General features: G+C 39.3%; 1 protein-coding gene across 1 annotated transcript in view; it reads left to right on the forward strand.

The window, feature by feature from the left end:
• The window catches only part of ANKRD42 (ankyrin repeat domain 42), a 65,582-nt gene that overhangs the window by 19,851 nt on the left and 23,465 nt on the right, over positions 1-22,266 (forward strand). The window contains 3 exon segments of the mRNA XM_066369719.1: positions 4,340-4,465; positions 11,093-11,198; positions 17,427-17,599. Coding sequence (XP_066225816.1) covers positions 4,340-4,465; positions 11,093-11,198; positions 17,427-17,599 — 405 coding nt within the window.

Here is a 22,266-nt window from a genome sequence, read left to right on the forward strand (position 1 = left end):
TTTACACTGTTTACAATTTTTCACTATTACAGTTAATATGGGAGTAAATATTCTTGTCCTTATCTCCTTATGTACATGTACAGGAGATTCTGTAGAGAAGTGCTTCCCTACCTTTTTCACACATAGCCCACACAGAAAATGATGTTTGAATGGCACACTGGGACCATTGGATGAGGGTTCTTGAGGTACTGCCTATCTTCTCTGAAGACTGAGAGTTAAGAGCTCTGTCTTGGTAAATAGTTGGGAAACTACTTTAGGTTTTGCTTTGTAAGATATTCCCATCTTTAGTATAAATAGATATTGCTGCATTCTTCATCAATGTGGTTGTAGAAATTTATACTCTTATCAGCTATGTTTGCTAAGAATGAGGAGAGAGAGAGAGAGAGAAAGAAACATCGATTTGTTGTTCCACTTATTTATGTATTCATTGATTGATTCTCATATGTGTCCTGACTGGAGATCAAACCCGCAACCTTGGTATATCAGGGTGATGCTCTAACTCAGGGGTCCCCAAACTTTTTACACAGGGGGCCAGTTCACTGTCCCTCAGACTGTTGGAGAGCCAGACTATAAAAAAAAACTATGAACAAATCCCTTTGCACACTGCACATATCTTATTTTAAAGTAAAAAAAAAAAAAAATGGGAACAAATACAATATTTAATATAAAGAACAAGTAAATTTAAATCAACAAACTTGCCAGTATTTCAATGGGAACTATGGGCCTGCTTTTGGCTAATGAACTGGTCAGTGTCCGGTTCCATATTTGTCACTGCTAGCCGTAACGTGATATGACGCGCTTCCAGAGCCGTGAAGCGTGCGTCCCGCGTCACCAGAAGTAGTACTGTACCTGAGCGACGCCGCGCTTTGCGGTGGTCTCACTGACCACCAATGAAAGAGGTGCCCCTTCTGGAATGCGGCGGGGGCCAGATAAATGGCCTCAAGGGGCCGCATGTGGCCCGCAGGCCGTAGTTTGGGGACCCCTGCTCTAACTAATTGAGCTACTTGGCCAGGCCAAGTAGCTAAGAATTTAGGGAAACAGTATTCAGTATTGACAGGCTTAAAATATTTTTGCCAGCTGGTTGGATATGAAAAGCTTTAATTTGTGTTTTGATTTGCAATTTCTTTTTTTTTTTTTGTATTTTTCTGAAGCTGGAAACGGGGAGAGACAGTCAGACAGACTCCCGCATTCGCCCGACCGGGATCCACCCGGCACGCCCACCAGGGGCGATGCTCTGCCCACCAGGGGGCGATGCTCTGCCCCTCCGGGGTTGTCGCTCTGCCGTGACCAGAGCCACTCTAGCGCCTGGGGCAGAGGCCAAGGAGCCATCCCCAGCGCCCGGGCCATCTTTGCTCCAATGGAGCCTTGGCTGCAGGAGGGGAAGAGAGAGACAGAGAGGAAGGAGGGTGTGGGGGTGGAGAGGCAAATGAGCGCTTCTCCTATGTGCCCTGGCCGGGAATCGAACCCGGGTCCCCCGCACACCAGGCTGATTTGCAATTTCTTGAGTACTAATGAGATTGAACATCTTTTTTGTAACATTACTGGCTATTTTCATTTTCTCTTCTATGAATTGCCTGCCTATATATTTCTCCCTTTAAAAAAAATTGTGTTTGTCCTTGCCCTGGCCGGTTGGCTCAGCAGTAGAGCATCGGCCTGGCGTGTGGGGGAACCTTCCTGTCTATCTCTCTCTCACTAAAAAAAGAACAAACAAAAAACAAACAAAAAAAGAACTTGTTAAAACTGTTTTGCAAAGTAATTGTATCACTTTACATCCCTATTAGATATGAATGAGAATTCTGTTTGCTCCACAGAATTCCTAACATTTGATACAGCCAGTCTGTTTTATTTTAGCCATTCCAGTGGATGTGTGGTGTTATATTATTATGGTTTTAATCTACATTTTTCTGATAACTAACAATATTGAACATTTTTTTTCTTTTTTTTGAGAGAGAGGGAGGAAGGGAGAGAGGGGAAGAATCAACCCATAGTTGTTCACTTTTAGTTGTTCATTGACTGCTTCTCATATGTGCCTTGACTGGGGGACTCTAGCCAAACCAGTGACCCCTTGCTTAAGTCAGAAACCTTGGGATTATGTTGATGATCCTGCGCTCAAGCCAAGGACCCTGTGGTTAGGCTGGTAAGCCTGCACTCAAGCTGGATATACCTGAGCTCAAGCCAACAACCTTGGGGTTTCAAATCTGGGACCTCAGCTTTCTAGGTCGACACTCTATCCACTGCACCACCACCAGTCAGGCTGAGCATCTTTTCATATGGGCATTCATATATCTTCTTTTATGAAGTGTTTGTTCAATTTTTTGCCCAGTTTTTGATTGGATTGCTTATCTACTAATTATTCAGTTTTGGCAGGTTTTTTTTGTTTTTGTTTTTTGTATTTACAGAGACAGACAGAGAGTCAGAGAGAGGGACAGACAGGGACAGACAGACAGGAATGGAGAGAGATGAGAAGCATCAATCATTAGTTTTTCGTCGTGACACCTTAGTTGATTGCTTTCTCATATGTGCCTTGACTGTGGGGCTATAGCAGAGCGAGTAACCCCTTCTCGAGCCAGCGACCTTGAGTCCAAGCTGGTGAGCCTGCTCAAACCAGATGAGCCCGCACTCAAGCTGGTGACCTTGGGGTCTCAAACCTGGGTCCTCCGCATCCAGTCCAACGCTCTATCCACTGCACCACCGCCTGGTCAGGCCAGTTTTGGCAGTTTTTATGTTTTGCAAATATTTTCTCCCCCTCTGAAGCTTGGCTATTTTTTAGTGGAATCTTTCAAAGAGCAAAAAAGTTTAAAATTTTTTTTTTCTATTATTATTTTCTTTTTTTGTATTTTTCTGAAGCTGGAAACGGGGAGGCAGGCAGACAGACTCCCGCATGCGCCCGACCGGGATCCACCCGGCACGCCCACCAGGGGGCGATGCTCTGCCTATCCGGGGCGTCGCTCTGTCGCGACCAGAGCCACTCTAGCGCCTGGGGCGGAGTTCAAGGAGCCATCCCCAGCGCCCGGGCCATCTTTTGCTCCAATGGAGCTTCAGCTGCGGGAGGGGAAGAGAGAGACATTAAGGAAGGAGAGGGGGAGGGGTGGAGAGGCACATGGGCACCTCTCCTGTGTGCCCTGGCCGGGAATCGAACCCGGGACTTCCGTACACCAGGCCGACGCTCTACCACTGAGCCAGCCGGCCAGGGCCAAGTTTTAAATTTTGATGAAGTACAATGTATCAATACTTTTCTACAGGTCATATTTTTTGTGTCCTATCTATAAAATATTTGTCAACCCCAACATCAGCAAGATATTCTCTTATGTTTTCTAGAAGTTTTACAGTATTAGCTTTTTAATTCATGTCTTTGATTTACATCAGGTTAAATTTTATGTAGTGAGTGAAGTAAAGTGTTGATTTTAATTTAAAAAATATATATAACCACTTGTGCTAGCACCATGTTTTGGAAAGCCTTCCTTTTCCCTATGAAATATTTCAGCAGCTTTGTCAAAATCAGTCACCTGTGTGTGTATAGGTGTGTTTCTGGCCTTGGCATTCTTTCTGCCTTACTAATATGTGTGTTCATTTGCCAGTACTTACATTGTCTTGATTACTATAGCTTTATAGTAAGACTTAGAATCAGGTAGTTTAAGTCTTCAACTTTGTTCTTTTTAAAATACTCTTTGGCTATTTTAGGTTGTTTTCCTTTTGTATGTAAAAATGAGAATAGCTATATTTCAGCATTAAGAGGCAGTCCTTAAAAGTACTTACAACCGTGCCTGGCATTCAGTAAGGACTCAATATATGTACCTGTTAACATGAAAACCATTTGATCAAGTATTTACTATGTGCTAGGCACTATGTCAGGTACATTCATTCACACATGTATATGTGTATGTATATGTATTTATGTATTTGTATTTGTATATGTAGACATACACACATATACTTTTATCTGCTTCCTGTTTATTTTGATATCTTCACTTCCATGTAAACAAATAGAGAGAGTGGTTTGTACAAAGGTAGGCTTGAGCCTAAAGATATCTTTATGCAAAGGGTTGAAAATGACCAGCTCCTTGTGTTCTGTGGTGGCCCTTGGGTAAAAGAGAATATGACTAAAAATAGTTTTGCTCTAATAGTTCTCCTAGCATGTTTGAGGTTCAGAGGGGAAAGGCTACATAATTAATAATAATCTTATTTTATGGTTCTCTTTTTATTATTTGTCATTGTATCAACTGAACTAATTCCAATATAACATTCTCATACTTTAATTAATATTGAAATCTGTAACTGTAAGGCCAGAAAAAGGAATGAACTCATATGTTTACTGAAGTGCTGAATTTTTTATTCATAGCTTTAGCATTTCCAGGTCATGTGGCTGCCTTTAAGGGTGATTTGGAAATGCTTAAGAAATTAATAGAAGATGGAGTAATTAATATTAATGAACTTGATACTGATGGATCAACTCCTATGCATAAAGGTGAGTTATGGTTCATGCTTAATTTTCAATTCAGACACAATTACTATTGAGTTATTTACCGTTTAAAATAATTATCCATCAGAAACACATGAAAATGTATGGTATACAGAGTGCTTAATTTTTAATTCAAGTGTGATATTTTTTTTATGATGTCAGACATTCACACGTTATCATATATGAGGATAATTCTTTTTTTAATTTAATTTTATTTCATTTCATTTTAACAGAGAGAGAGTCAGAGAGAAGGATAGATAGGGACAGACAGGAACGGAGAGAGATGAGAAGCATCAATCATCAGTTTTTTGTTGTGGCACTTTAGTTGTTTATTGTTTGCTTTCTCATATTGCCTTGACCGTGGGCCTTCAGCAGACCGAGTAACCCCTTGCTCAAGTCAGTAACCTTGGGTCCAAGCTGGTGAGCCTTGCTCAAACCAGATGAGCCCGCACTCAAGCTGGCGACCTCAGGGTCTTGAACCTGGGTCCTCCGCATCCCAGTCCAACGCTCTATCCACTGAGCCACCACCTGGTCAGGCTTGAGGGTAATTCTAATAGAAATTCTCTTGATATTTTCATGTAGTTAAGATATGAAATTCACGGACCTGGCTAGTTGGCTCAATGGTAGAGTATTGGCCCCTGTGTGGAAGTCTCCAGTTTGATTCCCAGCCATGGCACACAGGAGAAGCACCCATCTGCTTCTCCCCCCTTCCCCCCTCTCCTTTCTCTCTGTATCTCTCTTCCCCTCCCACAAACAAGGCTCCATTGGAGCAAAGTTGGCCCAGGCGCTGAGGATGGCTCCATGGCCTCCACCTCAGGCGCTATAATGGCTCTGGTTACAATGGAACAATGCCCTGGATAGGCAGAGCATCACCCCCTAGTGGCCTTGCGAAGTGGATCCTGGTCTGACGCATGCAGGAGTCTGTCTCTCTGCCACCCTGCTTCTCACTTCAGAAAAATACACAAAAAAATAAAGTGAAATTCACTGCTAGAGAAGTTTTTTTGGAGTAATGTTTTTTGGGGACTAAAAGCAACCTATTTATGCTAAAATAGAAACTGTATCTCTTGAAAAAGATCTAGCAGAATTTTCTTTATTCTTATACTTTGCAAAAATGTTTTTACTTTCATAAAATCTCAGTTAACATGATATGAACACATTTTTAAAATGTCTGCATAAAAAAAGATGCCTGCAACTTTTCTCTGCACTCTTTTTCTCTCTATGTGGAATTTAAAATATCAGGGTTTTTTGCTTTGTTTTTTTAAACAGACTTTGTCAAATTGTCACTTCAGTGTTGAGAGTATATATCTAGGATTCATTCTTGTCAGTCTTTTATTTATAAAATCAAAAACCAAATCTTTAACCTACTGTGCCTGATATTTCCCTTTTGCTTTATTTGTGATAGAGTTTCTTTATAATCTGATGGCTGGTAATTCTTGTAAAAGTCTTAGAAGTAAAAAGACAATCTTGTTAATATAGTCATATGTTTGTATTGGACATGAGTTCAAAAATAACATCTGGCAGCCCCAATCACAGATTATGTTCCTATTGGTTAGGTTCTTAGCTTAATCATTAAAGTTTGTTTAATTCATAATGTATCTTAAGAATCTTAAGCACCATGTGGACCAATAGTTTTATAGGAGAAAGGGTGGTCAGGGTAGGAAGAAGGGGAAGCAAAGAGGGTTTCTTTTATATGTAGAGAGGTCTCCACTTTGGTAAGCACTATACTTAGAGAACCTTTCTCCGCTGATCTCGCCTAGCTGTCTTCTAGCTTTTTACTTGTGGATTTATGAATGGAGTGGACACTTAAAATGTGCATAAAATATTGTTGTTGTTTTTCTTTTTTTAAAAGTACTGTCCTGAAGCAGAGTCCCCATTTCATAACTTAAGTATAAGTGGTTTTATTTATTTATTTATTTATGACAGAGACAGAGAGAGGGACAGATAGGGACAAACAGACAGGAAGGGAGAGAGATGAGAAACATCAATTCTTCGTTGTGGCTCCTTAGTTCATTGATTGCTTTCTCATATGTGCCTTGACTGGGGGAGCTACAGCAGACTGAGTGACCCCTTGCTCAAGCCAGCGACCTTGGGCTCAAGCTGGTGAGCTTTGCTCAAACCAGATGATCCTGCACTCAAGCCAGCCACCTTGGGGTTTCAAACCTGGGTCCTCCACATCCCAGTCCAACGCTCTATCCACTGCGCTACCGCCTGGTCAGGCTAAGCAGATTTTATTTCTAATGTATATGTAAGGTGTCATTCATGAGGGAACAAAAGAGAGGTTCACTCATGATATTTATAATTCATCTTTGGAGGAACAATAAAGTAAGTTTTATTGACAGAGATGGTTTTCAGCCTATCTAAGTCATTTCTTCACCATTTGAATTGAGATGGAAGTGAGGGATCTGGAGGAAGGTTCTAAAGAGATTAATGTACAAAAACAGATAGTTTGGGATTCAGCCATTGTGAAAAGATGAAAAGGTGAAAGTGAGGAGGTACCAAAAGGCTTTGCCCTTAACCTCTACTCTTGTCAGTCTGTTAAGGACTCCTGGGACCAGCAGTGGATCAGATGGTGCTGTGGAGAGGTGTTAAGTGACTACGGCAGGAGAAAGGGGCATTTTTGTGTACATTATCTTTTCCCTGGGTAACATCTGTGTGTATAAGTTATGCCCAAATTGGGTAAATAAAAGTTGATATTTTCTTATAATTTTCACCGTATTTTCCCATATATAAGACACTCCCATGTATAAGACACATCTTAGTTTTGGGACATGAAATTTGAAAAAAAAAAAGTATTACATAAAGTTATTGAACTCAAAGTTTTATTTATCATAAAATTTATACAACTCCTCATCACTGTCAAAACTCCCATCCATTAACTTATCCTCAGCTGTGTCTGATGATGAATCACTGTCTTCAAAAAATGAGCGCAAAAACAAGCACAATAAAGCGGGAAATGCAAGTAAAATAAACCTACAACCTCTGAATAAGATGCACCCAGTTTTTAGACCCCAAATTTTCCAAAAAATGATGCGTCTTATACATGGGGAAACATGGTGATTGTATCTATTGATGTGACGTTGGTTAATAAAATTTTACAGGTTTCTGGTGTACAGTTCTATGATACATCATCTGTATATTGTATTGTGTTGTTAGTAATCAGGGTTTCATGAAGAGGAGCTGCAAAGGAATGAGGCAGCAACAATACTGCAAGTGGAGGACCCCAATCTCTCCAGGATTGAGGTGCCTTAGAGAGATCAGTTATCCAATTTATTAAGCAGAAACATGACATCATGCATGAGAAACTAACAAGCAGAATACAGTGTCTAATTTTATTATTTAGTTTTGCAAAACTGATTAGATTTCTCTTGCCCTTTCTGAGACTTAACACCACACCATCTGCTGTCTGATTCCTGACCTGCAGAAAGCTCCAGCAGGGCCAAGCATCACGTCCTTGAGCCTTCCCTGGACATGACTGCCTTCAGTCATGTATGCCTGGTCTCGACCTTCACTTCCTCAGGACGGGAACAGAAAGTCACTCTGTGCTTTGGCTTTCCTCGAACAGTATTGTGTGTTCACCACCCCAGTTCAAGTCTCCTTCCATCACCATATATCCCCCATACTCTCTTCTACCTCCCCCCACCCCCTTTTCTCTCTGGTAATCACCATATTGTTGTCCGTGTCTATGAATTTTTAAATATTTTAATAAACTAACAAACAAAATAGAAGCAGACTCATAGATAGAGAACAGACTTACAGCTGTCAAAGAGGAGGGGGCTTGTGTGGCTGGATGAAAAGGATAAAGGGATTAAGCAAAAAAAAAAAAAAAAGAGCCTTATAATTTTAATTCACATTTCGTCAATCTGCTTTTTTTCTTTCATTTTAATTTTAAGTAAGCTACAGTATATTAGTCATTTAATGATTGTGAAAGCCACTATGACTTTTCCTTTCTTTTACTTTTAGGCCGTAATTATTTCAAATCATTTCATAACAATTTCTAGCCACTGCTAATTTTATCTTGTTCTCTTATAAAACATTGATCAAATTAATCAACATATTCTGATGACTATACAATAAGGATCTTGGATAAAAATTCTTTTATTGTATTTCACTGTAGATAAATTACTTAGCCCCCCCCTTGTAAATATAACCTGTGTAATAAAATGGAAAAGTTGGGTTAAACTCACTCTGTCTTATAAAACTCATCATTATTTGGGATTCACAAATACAATTTTGTTAACTTTTAAAAAGAAAAGGTGTTGCTATTTTTGTGTAAAGTAGAGTTATTTCTAGAAGTATGGGAAACCCTGTAGTGTTCTTTGTTAGCTGGTTTGGATTTGCTGTAGGAGAAAGAGAAGCCCCAGGCTCCTCAGGAGCCAACTCTGGGTTTGGCAGATAGCTCTGAGTCACTTAGAGAAAGGTAGGACAACAGTGCTTACAGACCTTTTGCAAGCTGGGCCGTAGAGTCATAGTGATGGGGATGCTTGGTCACTGCATCTGGCTTTGTATCCTTTCCTCTCTGTTCCCAGTATTGGAGGTGGAGTCAATTATAAGGCACCAAAGCCATACCAAAAGTTCAAACTGTAGTTTATTTTACAGAGGCACATATATATTCAGCACTAGTAATGTGCCCGTACTATGGAGACAGTATGAGATCCAGACCTTACTGTTAAGGAGCTACATACTTATGCCATGGACAACTAGAGATTTGCATAAGTAAGGATGTAATACATGGCAAAAAAGTATTTGGTTGTTAAAATGCATGCAACGTAAGGAATTCAGGAGTAGAAATTAAACAAGTTGCTAAGGGTTAAGTTATTGAGGAAGTGTTCACGGAATTCAGAAATAATACCTATGTTTATGTGACATTTAATAGGGTACAATACTGTCATTTTTAATCCTTATTGTAATTTTATGAAGCAGCCATGTAAATCCTGCTGCTTTATAAATGTGAAATTATTTCTGTAAAAGTTGAGGAAATTGAGGGTTTTTTTGACTGAGGTTACATAACTAGTAAGAGCAGAGCTGAGATTTCATTCATTTTTTTCTTCATTCATTCACTCATCAACTATGTATGTGACAGCCACTTGCTAAATTCTGTTCTGTCCTCCAGTCTTATTTTTAAGTAGACCTAAATTCAGATATTTTAAGTCTACTGAGTTTTTTTGTTTTTTTTTTGTTTTTGTTTTTTTGCGAGAGAAAGAGAGAGGGACAGATAAGAAGGTAGAGAGATGAGAAGCATCAATTCCTCATTGCAGCACCTTAGTTGTTCATTGATTGCTTTCTCATATGTGCCTTGACGGGGGGGGGGGGGCTCCAGCAGAATGAGTGACCCCTTGATCAAGCCAGCGACCTTGAGCTCTAGCCAGCAACCTTGGGCTTCAAGCCAGCTACCTTGGGCTTCAAGCCAATGATCTTTGGGCTCAAGCCAGCAACCATGGAGTCACGTCTATGATACCATGCTCAAGCCAGGAACCCCATGCTCAAGCTGGTGAGCCCACGCTTAAGCCGGATGAGCCCATGCTCAAGCCAGCGACCATGGAGTTTTGAACCTGAGTCCTCAGCATCCCAGGTCGAGGCTTTATCCACTGCTGCACTGCCTGGTCAGGCTTAACTCTTTTTCTTATAGTTTCCCTGAGTCTTGAGATGGACCTAGAAGGATGGGTAGAAGTTAGATAAGCACATAGTTGAGTGACGGGCACTCGGTGAGAAGACACAGAAGCAGAGTTGTAGAGGTAAAAATTAATATTGCATGCCTGTGTTTTGAGGACAAGACCTAGCAAAAAGTGGTAAATAGTTTAGGTAATCAGTGGGGGAACTGTAAATTTTGAATTGTGAGGGTTAGAGGAATAAGCTATTAACATAAGATGGCACAAGATTTTCTCCCTTCCCTTCCCTTCCCTTCCCTTCCCTTCCCTTCCCTTCCCTTCCCTTCCCTTCCCTTCCCTTCCCTTCCCTTCCCTTCCCTTCCCTCCCCTCTCCTCCCCTCCCCTCCCCTCCCCTCCCTTCCCCTTCCCTTCTGCATGTGCCTGGACTGGGATCTATCTACCTGGCACCTGGGGCTGATACTTGAATTAACTGAGCTATCCTTAGCACGTGGGGACCAACATTCCAATTGAGCTACAGGCTGAAGGAAAGGAAGAGAGAGAGAATGGGGAGAGGGAGGGGAAGAGAAGCAGATGATCACTTCTCATGCGTGCCCTGACCAGGAATCGAACTCAGAACGTCTGTATGGTATCCACCGAGCAACTGGGCGAGCACAAGATTCTCAAAGTCAGTGTAGGTCTCTATGGCTAGATTGGTTTAAGATTGGTCAGGGGCAATAAATAGCAGAAGAGCGCTGGATAAGGATTAGAAAAAACTAGATTATAGTTTCAAATCCATTACTTACTAGCTATGTGATATTAAGTAGATAACCTTTTTAAGCCCCAACTTTTACATCTGCATGTAAAGTTCTCTGTTAGAAGATGAGCACAGTACATATTGGATTAAATGTTTGTCTAATGAATGAAAATTACATCTGCCCAATCTACTTTTCTTGGAACTCTCTAAGGAACTATTCAAAACTTTAGAAAATTGCTACTAATAACTAACTCTTTTCTGTGTATTTTCTTTTTGTGTGTGGTTTTTTTACAGCTGCTGGACAAGGCCACATAGAGTGTTTGCAGTGGATGATTAAAATGGGAGCAGACAGTAATATTACCAACAAAGCAGGGGAAAAACCTAGTGATGTGGCTAAGAGGTATTCTTATCTGCTTTGCTCCCTTTTTTGTTTTGTTTTTGAAGTTTTGCATATACTCTGTTATACTTAGAAATCTCTGAAGATTTAATGGAATTATAACTTAATCAAATGCTGATGGAATGATAATATTCAAGCTGAATGGATATTTGACGGTATATCAACTATTCTCTCTAAAACAGTGATTCTCAACTGGGAGGTAGTATTGTCCCTTTTCCTGGGGGGAGGGGCATTTAGAAATATATTGGGGTTTGTTACAATGACTAGCAACCATCACTAATATACTGCTCACAAAAATTAGGGGATATTTCAAAATGAATATAAAGTGATTAAAAAAAGCATTTGATTTTTTTTTTATTAAACAAAGACAACAGAAAAGCAAACAAGTCAAAGAAAGTTGTTTGTTAATGCAAATGAGATGCAAAACCAACTTTTATTTCGTTGGTGAAAATGCACTGTACAAAAGGCTGAAAGTACTGGAGTATCTGCATGTTTCCTGATCCTCTAATTTTTGTGAGCAGTGTATTTAGTGAGATCAGGTCTAGGAATGCTGAAATGCTAACTGTTCTACAGCAGTGGTCCCCAACCTCCGGGCTGCAGACTGGTACCAGTCTGTGGGCCATTTGGTACCAGTCCGCAGAGAAAGAATAAATAACTTACATTATTTCCGTTTTATTTATACTTAAGTCTGAACGATGTTTTATTTTTTAAAAATGACCAGATTCCCTCTGTTACATCCGTCTAAGACTAACTCTTGATGCTTGTCTCGTAAGTTCGACAATTATATTTAAAAATACCACAGTTTTTACGCCAGTCGCATAATTTTATTTTGTGCATTTATCCGTCCCACCCTAAAGGCCGGTCCGTGAAAATATTTTCTGACATTAAACCGGTCTGTGGCCCAAAAAAGGTTGGGGACCACTGGTCTACAGTACTCAGAATAGTGGTATATAGCATAGGCTCATCTCACCCTAATGTTGACCCCTGTTGAGAAATATTAGTGATAAAAAGGAGTAATCAAAAGAAGTCACATGGGTTTTATTTATTTATTTATTTTTGCCAGAGACAGAGAGAGTCAGAGAGAGGGACAGATAGGGTCTGACAGACAGAAAGGGAGAGAGATGAGAAGCATCAATTCTTCCTTGTGGCATCTTAGTTGTTCATTGACTGCTTTCTCATATGTGCCTTGACTGGGGGGCTCCAGCAGAGCGAGTGACCCCTTGCTCAAGGCAGCGACCTTTGGGCTTAAGCCAGCAAGCATATGGGGTCATGTCTATGATCCCACACTCAGCCAGTGACCCCACGGCTCAAGCTGGTGAGCCCTCACTCAAGCCAGATAAGCCCGTACTCAAGCTGGAGACCGTGGGGTTTCAAACCTGGGTCCTCCATGTCCCAGTCTGATGCTCTATCCACTGAACCACCACCTGATTGGGCAGGAGTCACATGGGTTTTAAAACAAATTTTGGTTTTCACATTTGAATTAAGTATAATATCTATTACCAAACACCTCATTCAGCTCAGGTCCTCAAGAAATATTTAGTCCATTCATTTGTTTATTTGATTGTTTTTTTATGCACCTTTATTATATTTATCATGTCCCAAGTGCTATAGTTAGTGTTAGGATTACAAAGGTGGAAAAACACAGTTCTTTCCCTCAAAGGAGCTTAGAGAATTGTGGAAAGACGAATTACAATATTATAATATTCATTATTAATTATAATTATTAGTAGCATGTGTAAATATAATAATAATATTTTATTTATTTATTTTTGAGAGAGAGAAAGGGACAGATAGGAACAGACAGGAACAGACAGACAGGAGGGAGAGAGATGAAAAGCATCCACTCATAATTGCGGCACCTTAGCTGTTCATTGATTGCTTTCTTGTATGACCCCTTGCTCAAGCCAGAGACCTTGGGCTTTAAGCCAGTGACCTTTGGGCTCAAGCCAGTGACCATGCAGTCATGTCTATGATCCCATGCTCAAGCCCGTGACCCTGCACTCAAGCTGGATGAACCAGTGCTCAAGCCAGTGACCTCAGGGTTTCAAACCTGGGTCCTCAGCATCCCAGGCTGATGCTTTATCTACTGTGCCACAGCACCTGGTCAGGCTGATTATTATTAATTATAATCATGTCATATTATATTATGTATAAGGCACAGTAAGAACATAGTAGAAACAATGCTTAATTTTTCCTATTGGAAAGTTGTGAGGAAGGGATATTAATACGGATGATGGTTAGAGTTATGAAGGAAACTGGGAGGACAGAATTTATATAGAAGTCAAGGGAAACTACAGTGTGTCCGTAAAGTCATGGTGCACTTTTGACCGATCACAGGAAAGCAACAAAAGAAGATAGAAATGTGAAATCTGCACCAAGTAAAAGGAAAACCCTCCCAGTTTCTGTAGGATGATGTGGCAGCATGTGCGCATGCGCAGATGATGATGTAACACCGTGTATACAGCGGAGCAGCCCACGGCCATGCCAGTTGAGATGTGGATGATACAGAGGAAAGTTCAGTGTGTTCTGTGGCTTGCTAAATTCAAATCCGTGACCAAAGTGCAATGTGAATATCAGCGCGTTTATAATGAAGCGCCACCACATAGGAATAACATTACTTGATGGGATGAGCAGTTGAAGGAAACCGACAGTTTGATGGAGAAACCCCGTTCTGGTAGGCCATCAGTCAGTGACGAGTCTGTAGAGGCTATACGGGATAGCTACCTAAGGAGCCCTAAAAAATCTGTGCGTGAGCCCACATCGAACTGCACTGAATAGGTATGAAACTGGGAGAGTTTTCCTTTTATTTGATGCAGATTTCACATTTCTATCGTCTTTTGTTGCTTTCCTGTGACCGGTTAAAAGTGCACCAGGACTTTACAGACACACTGTATTTTTGGAGAAAGCAACAGTTATGCTGACACTTGAAGAGGAAGAGCTGTAAGAAAACTTGTGTGTTTGAGAAACTATGTGTGGTTCAGAAATACTTGAATCTAAAGTAGGACTGTGGGCTAAAAGATGCACATGAGGCTTGAAAGAATACAAGGACCTAGTCATTCTTTAAATTGCCATGCAATTTTTGTTTGTGGGTTCATGTTTCTTAAAATTTTGTCTATGGGATTTCTTAGAAGACTTGAAGTGTGATTTTGTTATATCATGTATCTAGGATTCTGATCAACTAAAGCCCACTTTGTTTTTATTTTTATAAGCAGCTTTATCAAGATATGTTTGCATACAATAAAGTACACATACTTGTATATTATAAATTAATGGATTCTGATATAGGTATACACCCATGAAACCATCACAATAAAGATAGTGAACATGATCATGACCCCCAAAAGTCTCCTTGTACTCCTTTGTAACCTTTCTCCCTCCCACTGCTGGCTTTCCCAAGCAAACACTGACCTGCTTTTTGTCACTATGGATTAGGTTGCATTTCTATAGTTTTATTAAAGGGAAGAATACAGAACTTACTCTTATATATCTGGCTTCTTTTACTCAGCATAATTATTTTTGAGAATTCTTTTTTATTGTTGAAGAGTATTCCATTGGATGTAGAATTCCATAGTATTCCATAGTTTGATTATCCACTAACTCAGGGGTTGGGAACCTTTTTGGCTGAGAGGGCCATGAACGCCACATATTTTAAAATGTAATTCCATGAGAGCCATACAACGACCAGTGTATGTTACACATTATTCAATAAAAATTTGGTGTTGTCCTAGAGGACAGCTGTGATTGGCTCCAGCCACCTGCAACCATGAAAGGAGTGGTAGGAAATGAATTGATTGTAATACATGAGAATGTTTTATATTTTTAACATTATTCTTTTTTATTAAAGATTTGTCTGCGAGCCAGATGCAGCCATCAAAAGAGCCACATCTGGCTCATGAGCCATAGGTTCCCGACCAGAGCACTAACTTGTTGGATATCTTGATAGTATCCATTTTTTGGTGATTATGAATAAAGCTACTAGAAGCATTCATATACAAACTTTTGTATGAAGTTGTTTTCAATTCACTTGGGTAAATACTTAGGGGTAGTATTGTTGGGTCATGTGTTAAGGGTTTGTTTAACTCTACAAGAAACTGCCAGAGTGCCTTCTAAAGTAACCATAGCAATTTGCAATAGATGAAAGTCTCTGTAGCTTCTTATCTCCTCAGCTTTTGATATTGTCAGGTACTATGATTTTAGTAATTTTAATAGGTGTTTAGTGGTATCTCATTGTGGTTTTAATTTGCATTTTTCTAATAAATGATTTTGAGCTTTTTTTTTTTTCAGAGACAGAGAGTCAGAGAGAGGGATAGACAGGGACAGACAGACAGGAACAGAGAGATGAGAAGCATCAATCATTAGTTTTTCGTTGCGCATTGCAACACCTTAATTGTTCATTGATTGCCTTCTCATACGTGCCTTGACCGCGGGTCTTCAGCAGACTGAGTAACCCCTTGCTCGAGCCAGCGACGTTGGGCTGAAGCTGGTGAGCTTTTGCTAAAACCAGATGAGCCCGCGCTCAAGCTGGCGATCTCAGGGTCTCGAACCTGGGTCTTCCGCATCCCAGTCCGACGCTCTATCCACTGTGCTACTGCCTGGTCAGGAGAGCATTTTTTGATATACATATTTGCTATTTGTATACCATATTTTCCTTTGGTGACTATTCAGATCTTTCATCCACTTTTAAAAATTGGGTTATTTTTTTATTGTTGAGCTTTAAGAGTTCTTTATCCTAGATACTAGTTTTTTTCCTCACATTTTTATTTTATAAAACTTTTCTCCCAGTTTTGGCTTACTTTTTCATTCTCTAAACAATGTCTTTGAAGAACAGAAGTTTTTTAAAAAATTTTTTATCAATTTGTTTTTTTATGAGTTATGCTTTTGGTATATTTAAGAAATTATTGATGAAAACAAAGTCAAAGATTTTCTCCTGTGTTTTCTTGTAGATGTTGTATAGTTTTAGGTTTTACATCGAGGTCTATGATCCACTTTGACTTAATTTTTGTGTATATTGTAAAATATGCATCCAAGTGTTTTGTTTTTTTTTTTAAATATGGACACTCAATTGTTGTACCACTATTTGTTGAAAGGGCCTTTCTCTGCTATATTACCTTTGTATCTTTGTCCAACTTAGTTGTCCATATGTGTGGGCTTATTTTTAGACTCCATATTTTCTCTATTGATCCATTTGTCTATACCAATATCACCTGGGTGATTTAGTGCTGTGACCGTGTCTGGAGTTAGTCATAACTTCTGACCCACATTTCTTTATCATTCATGCCTCAAAATGCTAGGTGTGAATGTAATGTTATAGAGATAACCTTGAATCTGGTATAAAGCAAGTACTCAGTAAATGATAGCTTAATGTTAAATTATAACTTAGTAATAGAGCTAATGAATTCTATTAATGTTAAAACTTCCTACATGTTTATTATTGTATCTAATGATTTACAGTTCTTGGTGAAAGATAAGGATATATGTGTGTGCATGTGTGTGTAGTTATGTGGTTATGTATATGAAAAAATAGAATTTGAGGTTTTTGTGTTTAGCGAGTAATTCTCCATGTCCTAAGAGAAAACATTAACCATCTCAATTAGTAGAAGTGTCGAAAAAATATGCCAGTTACATGCAATTACAACTCCAAAACCAAGAGTATATAATAGAAGCTTCAGAGATGTGGGAAAGATCACAGAAAATAGAGAATATGGATAGAAAAGTCACTATTTTTTTGTTAAATTTCAAAGCTATGCCAAGAGCTTTGGTTTGAGGAAGGATGAAGATTAAGGGGGCCAGAGCTATAGTTTGCCCTAGAACTGGAACCAGAACTAATTCTATAATCTAAAATAGGCCATTAGAAAAAGGTAGTAAATACAGGTGATCAAATATGATGTTTTTTTTTTTTTTTCCCTAACCCCTAACCCTAACCCAAACCCAATACGATGGTTTTGAGCTTTCTATCCAATTTATCAATTCTGTTTGGGTCTCCTAGTTAAGTTTTTGCCAGTAAAAATTATGGGACTAACATGACAGCTTGTCCTTAGCATCCAGTAACTGAGTTTCCCATGTGGCTGGACACAGTACATCAAATTGGCACTGATTATTAGATACAGTTTTGCTCCTTTACTGGTGGGTGAGTTGGCATAATGCACAGAGTGTAGTTCCCTAAATTGAGTTTAAACTGCAGTTTCAATTTGAAAATTGTGGTTCTTGTTAATTCTTGATTTCTTTTTACAGGTTTGCCCATTTAGCAGTGGTAAAGCTTTTAGAGGGGCTACAGAAATATATAGATGATGATAATGAAGTTGATGAAGGTGATATGAAGTTTTTTATAAGACACGGTGTTGAGGGAAGCACTGATGCCAAGGATGACTTATATCTTGATGAGTCAGATAAAACAGATGCCAGAAGTAAGTGTACCAACTCTGTTGGGATTTATTCTTTAAGAAGTGCCATAACTGTTTTGTGCCACAAATTTGGAAATTACCCTAAACACAGTTACCATCTACAAAGTAAAGTACTTTGATTTGGGGGAGAAACAGAACTAGTATAATTTTTGTACTAGGAGTTGTTGTGCCACAAATTTGGAAATTACCCTAAACACAGTTACCATCTACAAAGTAAAATACTTTGATTTGGGGGAGAAACAGAACTAGTATAATTTTTGTACTAGGAGTTGTTGAACATACAAAAAAATGTAAGACATGATGTCTTTCCCTCAAGGAAGAAAAAGTTATATAAGAAAAAACTATCTAAGTGGATCATAGGAAATAGGAAGAGAGAGACATTTCAAGGATTTCTGTGGTTACTAGGCAATGATTTTTTACAGAAAATAATAGCAGCAAATATTGACTGTCTACTATGTGCCCGATACTGTTGTAAGTATTGGAGAAACAGTGAACAATAGAAAATCCTCAGCTTGCCACAAAGAACTTACATTTTGGTGATGGTGGTGGTGACAGATATTGAATAAGAAAAGATACATAAGGAAAATAAAGTTGAGTGGTGCTATAGATATGATAACCATTAAAGGAGGTCACCCCTAAGGGAGTGACATTTGAGAAGAGACCTAAATGGTGAGAGTGAGCTATATGAAGATCTCAGAAGAGTATTACAAGCAGAGGGAGGCCATGAGGTGGAACTGAGCTCAGTCAGTGTGGGTGGTGTAAAATCACCAAGGAAGTAGTCACAGATTTGGTTGGAGACGTAAGCAGGGACTCAGTGAGATCAAATAGGGCCTAATAAGGCTTTATGTTTAGATTTAAAAATTTTTTTGTGTGACAGAGACAGAGAGAGGGACAGATAGGGACAGACAGACAGGAAGGGAGAGAGAGAGATGAGAAGCATCAATTCTTCGTTGTGGCACCTTAGTTGTTCATTGATTGCTTTCTCATATGTGCCTTGACCGAGGACTACAGCAGACCGAGTAACCCCTTGCTTAAGCCAGTGACCTTGGGCTCAAGTTGGTGAGCCTTACTCAAACCAGATGAGTCCACACTCAAGCCCGTGACCTCGGGGTTTTGAACCTGGGTCCTCTGCATCCCAGTCCAGCGCTCTATCCACTGCACCACTGCCTGGTCTTTATGTTTAGATTTTTACTGGTCAGTTTTTAGGTGGGGTTAGTGTGATCTGATTTATATTTAAAAATTGCATCATTTTAGTTGCTGGGTAGAGAATGGATTGGCAGGTGAGAGACAGCATAGATTTCAGATGCGTTATAAATAGTTAGGAAGAGAACACACTTACCTGCTAATGCAAGGTTAAAGGAAGTTCCTGATATAATTAAAATTGACCAAGAATATTAAATTAGAATTGTGTAAGAGCAGATGTAAAATATTTGCCCAGATTTTCTGTGCTCCTAGGGTCCCTGGTGTAGGCCTGCGACTACCAGTGATGCTGGATATCTCCATTGTTGTTTTGCTTCAGCCTTGTTGTTAAAGGCTTCACCACCATTCCAGAGGAGCTAACATAAACACTGTTTATTTTCCTTTAAGGTAGTGTGTGTGTGGATATATATATATCAGGTTTTTTTGTTCTTGATCCAAACCCAGCATTAGTAAGACGATATTCATCTGGAAGGCGATATGGGAGAAAGCTGAATCAGGATCCTGCTGGCCTGACAATTTTTGCCTCTAAAGTTCTAGTGCTATGAAGCCCATTTGCCTTTACAGGGCAAAAATAGAAGTAGGGAGATCAGTTAAGAGGCTGTGACCTTAGTTAAGGTGAAAACTGGTAATGGCTTGGACTAGGGTGAGAATGATGGAGATAGTGAGAAATAACCAGATTTGGGTGTATTTAGAACACAGAGCTGATAGTATTTGCTGATAGATTTGAATATGGAATATTAGAAAATGAGAGTCATTAAGGATGGCTCTTAAGATTCTTGGCCTGGATTACTAGATAGTGAGTTTAAAAGGACTGTTCACTCAGGACTAGAGTGTAGCAGGGAAGGCTTTTTAGAAGTGGAACTTAGACTTTTCCTTAAAGGCTGGCCAGGATTTAGATGGGCAAATGGATAAGGAAGGAATTCCATTTATCCAACAGATATTTGAATATCTCCTGTGTGCACAGAGATTATAGCAGTGTGATAGAAATAGTTCTGCTTTCTGAAAATCAGAAAGCATTCTGAACCTGCTCCGTGTAATATTGAAAGAAATGACTGAAGTTGTGCTTTATCAATTCTTGCTCTCCCACTACTCAGTGTATGTTTATGGAGTACTCAGTTATGTGTCAGGTGCTGTTCTAGGTGCTAGGGTTACATTGGTGAACAGATACATCATTCCTCCATATTTGCTTGTTTCCTAAATTGTCTGATGTTTTATTTTTTTAAGCTATAAAAGTCTTGGTTATCTGCTCTTATTTTAACTAAATAAAAATGCTTTTTATTTTTTTCTTTCACATAAATTGCATTATGGAGATATATGTCAAAGATTTAATTTGCATAATTACCAATGAGTAACAGTCTTATTTTATTAAATCATGTCTTAGTGTACATGGACTGCTATAACAAAATACCACTGACTGCATAGCTTAAACAACAGGAATCTCTTTTCTCACAGTTTTGGAGGCTGAAAGTTCTAGATCAGGGGTCCCCAAACTACAGCCCCCTGACGCCATTTATCTGGCCCCCACCGCACTTCCGGAAGGGGCACCTCTTTCATTGGTGGTCAGTGAGAGGAGCACATTGACCATCTCATTAGCTAAAAGCAGGCCCATAGTTCCCATTGAAATACTGGTCAGTTTGTTGATTTAAATTTACTTGTTCTTTATTTTAAATATTGTATTTGTTCCGGTTTTTTTTTTTTTTTTACTTTAAAATAAGATATGTGCAGTATGCATAGGGATTTGTTCATAGTTTTTTTTTTTTAACTTTTTTTTACTTTTTAAGACTTTATTCATTTTAGAGAGGAGAGAAGGAGGAAAGAGACAGAGAGAGAGAGTGAGAGAGAGAGAGAGAGAGAGAGAAGAGGGGAGGAGCAGGAAGCATCAACTCCCATATGTGCCTTGACCAGGTAATCCCAGGGTTTTTTTTTTGAACCAGCAACCTCAGCATTCCAGGTCGACGCTTTATCCACTGCGCCACCACAGGTCAGACCATAGTTTTTTATAGTCCGGCCCTCCAATGGTCTGAGGGACAGTGAACTGGCCCCCTGTGTAAAAAGTTTGGGGACCCCTGTTCTAGATCAAAGTCCAACAGATCTGTTTCTGGTGAGGACTTTCTTTCTGGCTTGGGGATGGCCATCTTCTCTCTTTCTCATGTGGTAGAGAGAGAGTGAGCTAATTCTCTGTTGTTAATTTAAGGGCTCTAATCCCTTTGGACCAGGGTCCCACCCTTGTGACCTTATCTAACCCTAATTACCTTCAAAAGGCCCCATCTCCAAATGCTGTTACATTGGAAGTTAGGGCTTGCACATATCAACTTTGAGGAGATACAAACACTGAGTTCATATCAAATGGTTAAACGTTGAAGGACAAAATCAGAGGATAGAGGTGGAAGTGTTTCTGTCTCTTAACTAGACATGTGATTAGGTTGATGCAAATGAGTACCCAGGAGCCAGCAGGACAGTGGCTTACCTCAGTGTTATACGTATTTATTATTGAACATACTGGAACTAAATTGAAGTCTAATAATTGGAGCAAATTTTCATTTCTGTAGCATTTCTACTGGTGGTACAGTTACTGGCATATAACTCTCCTACTAGAATTTTTGTTCTCCAAAATCCTAATAGTAATTGTTTATACTTTTTTAGTGTTTTACAAAGATTACAGAATATCTCCACATACATTATTCACAGTAAGCCATTGAGGTAGGTAATATCTCTGCTTTCTATTGCATGAAATGCTCATTTAGTATAATATCCTCATTTGATAGGTAGGAAGCCTGAAGTTCAAAAGAGCTAAGTACTTACCCAAGTCACACAATGACTTCCTTCTAGGAAGACTCAGGGATTTCTTTACATGGTGCCCTTATCACTATACACATTGCCTCATGAAAGTATATTTTCTTGCCACATAACCCTACTTTTAGTTCTCATGATACTTGGTCAGAGAACCATGATTCATGGTTCATGGTTCATGGTTCATGAGAAGAGTTATTTTGAGGGAGCTCTTTCATAGAGGAAAGGTGAGAAGGATCTATTTGCACTGAGGCTAATCAAAACTAAGGCAGCTGTAGTATAAAGTGAGGAGAGCTTGGGTATTAGATCTAGACATCAGAGCTTTATCACTTTCTGCAAACTATTTTCAGTTATTCTGGCAGGAAAAACCAGTTGTACCAAAACTGAATTCTCTAAGAAAAATTTCTAATTTATGTCTAGATTTTTTTTTTTTTAAATTTCAAGAACTCTGAGAATACCTGTCAGGCAGAACCTTCCAGAACCTTCCTCTCCAGGGTATGGTGGAAGCATCTTTTTCTTAAAATTTATTATTATTTTTAGATTGATTTTAGAGAGGAAGGGAGAAGCGAGAGAAGCATTCATTTGTTGTTGCACTTAGTTGTGCTTTCATTGGTTACTTCCTGTATGTGCCCTGACCAGGGATCAAACTCACAACTGTGGCATTTCAGCATATCAGAATG

The sequence above is a fragment of the Saccopteryx leptura genome, chromosome 1 (assembly GCF_036850995.1).
Source record: "Saccopteryx leptura isolate mSacLep1 chromosome 1, mSacLep1_pri_phased_curated, whole genome shotgun sequence".
Classification (NCBI taxonomy): Eukaryota; Metazoa; Chordata; class Mammalia; order Chiroptera; family Emballonuridae; genus Saccopteryx; species Saccopteryx leptura.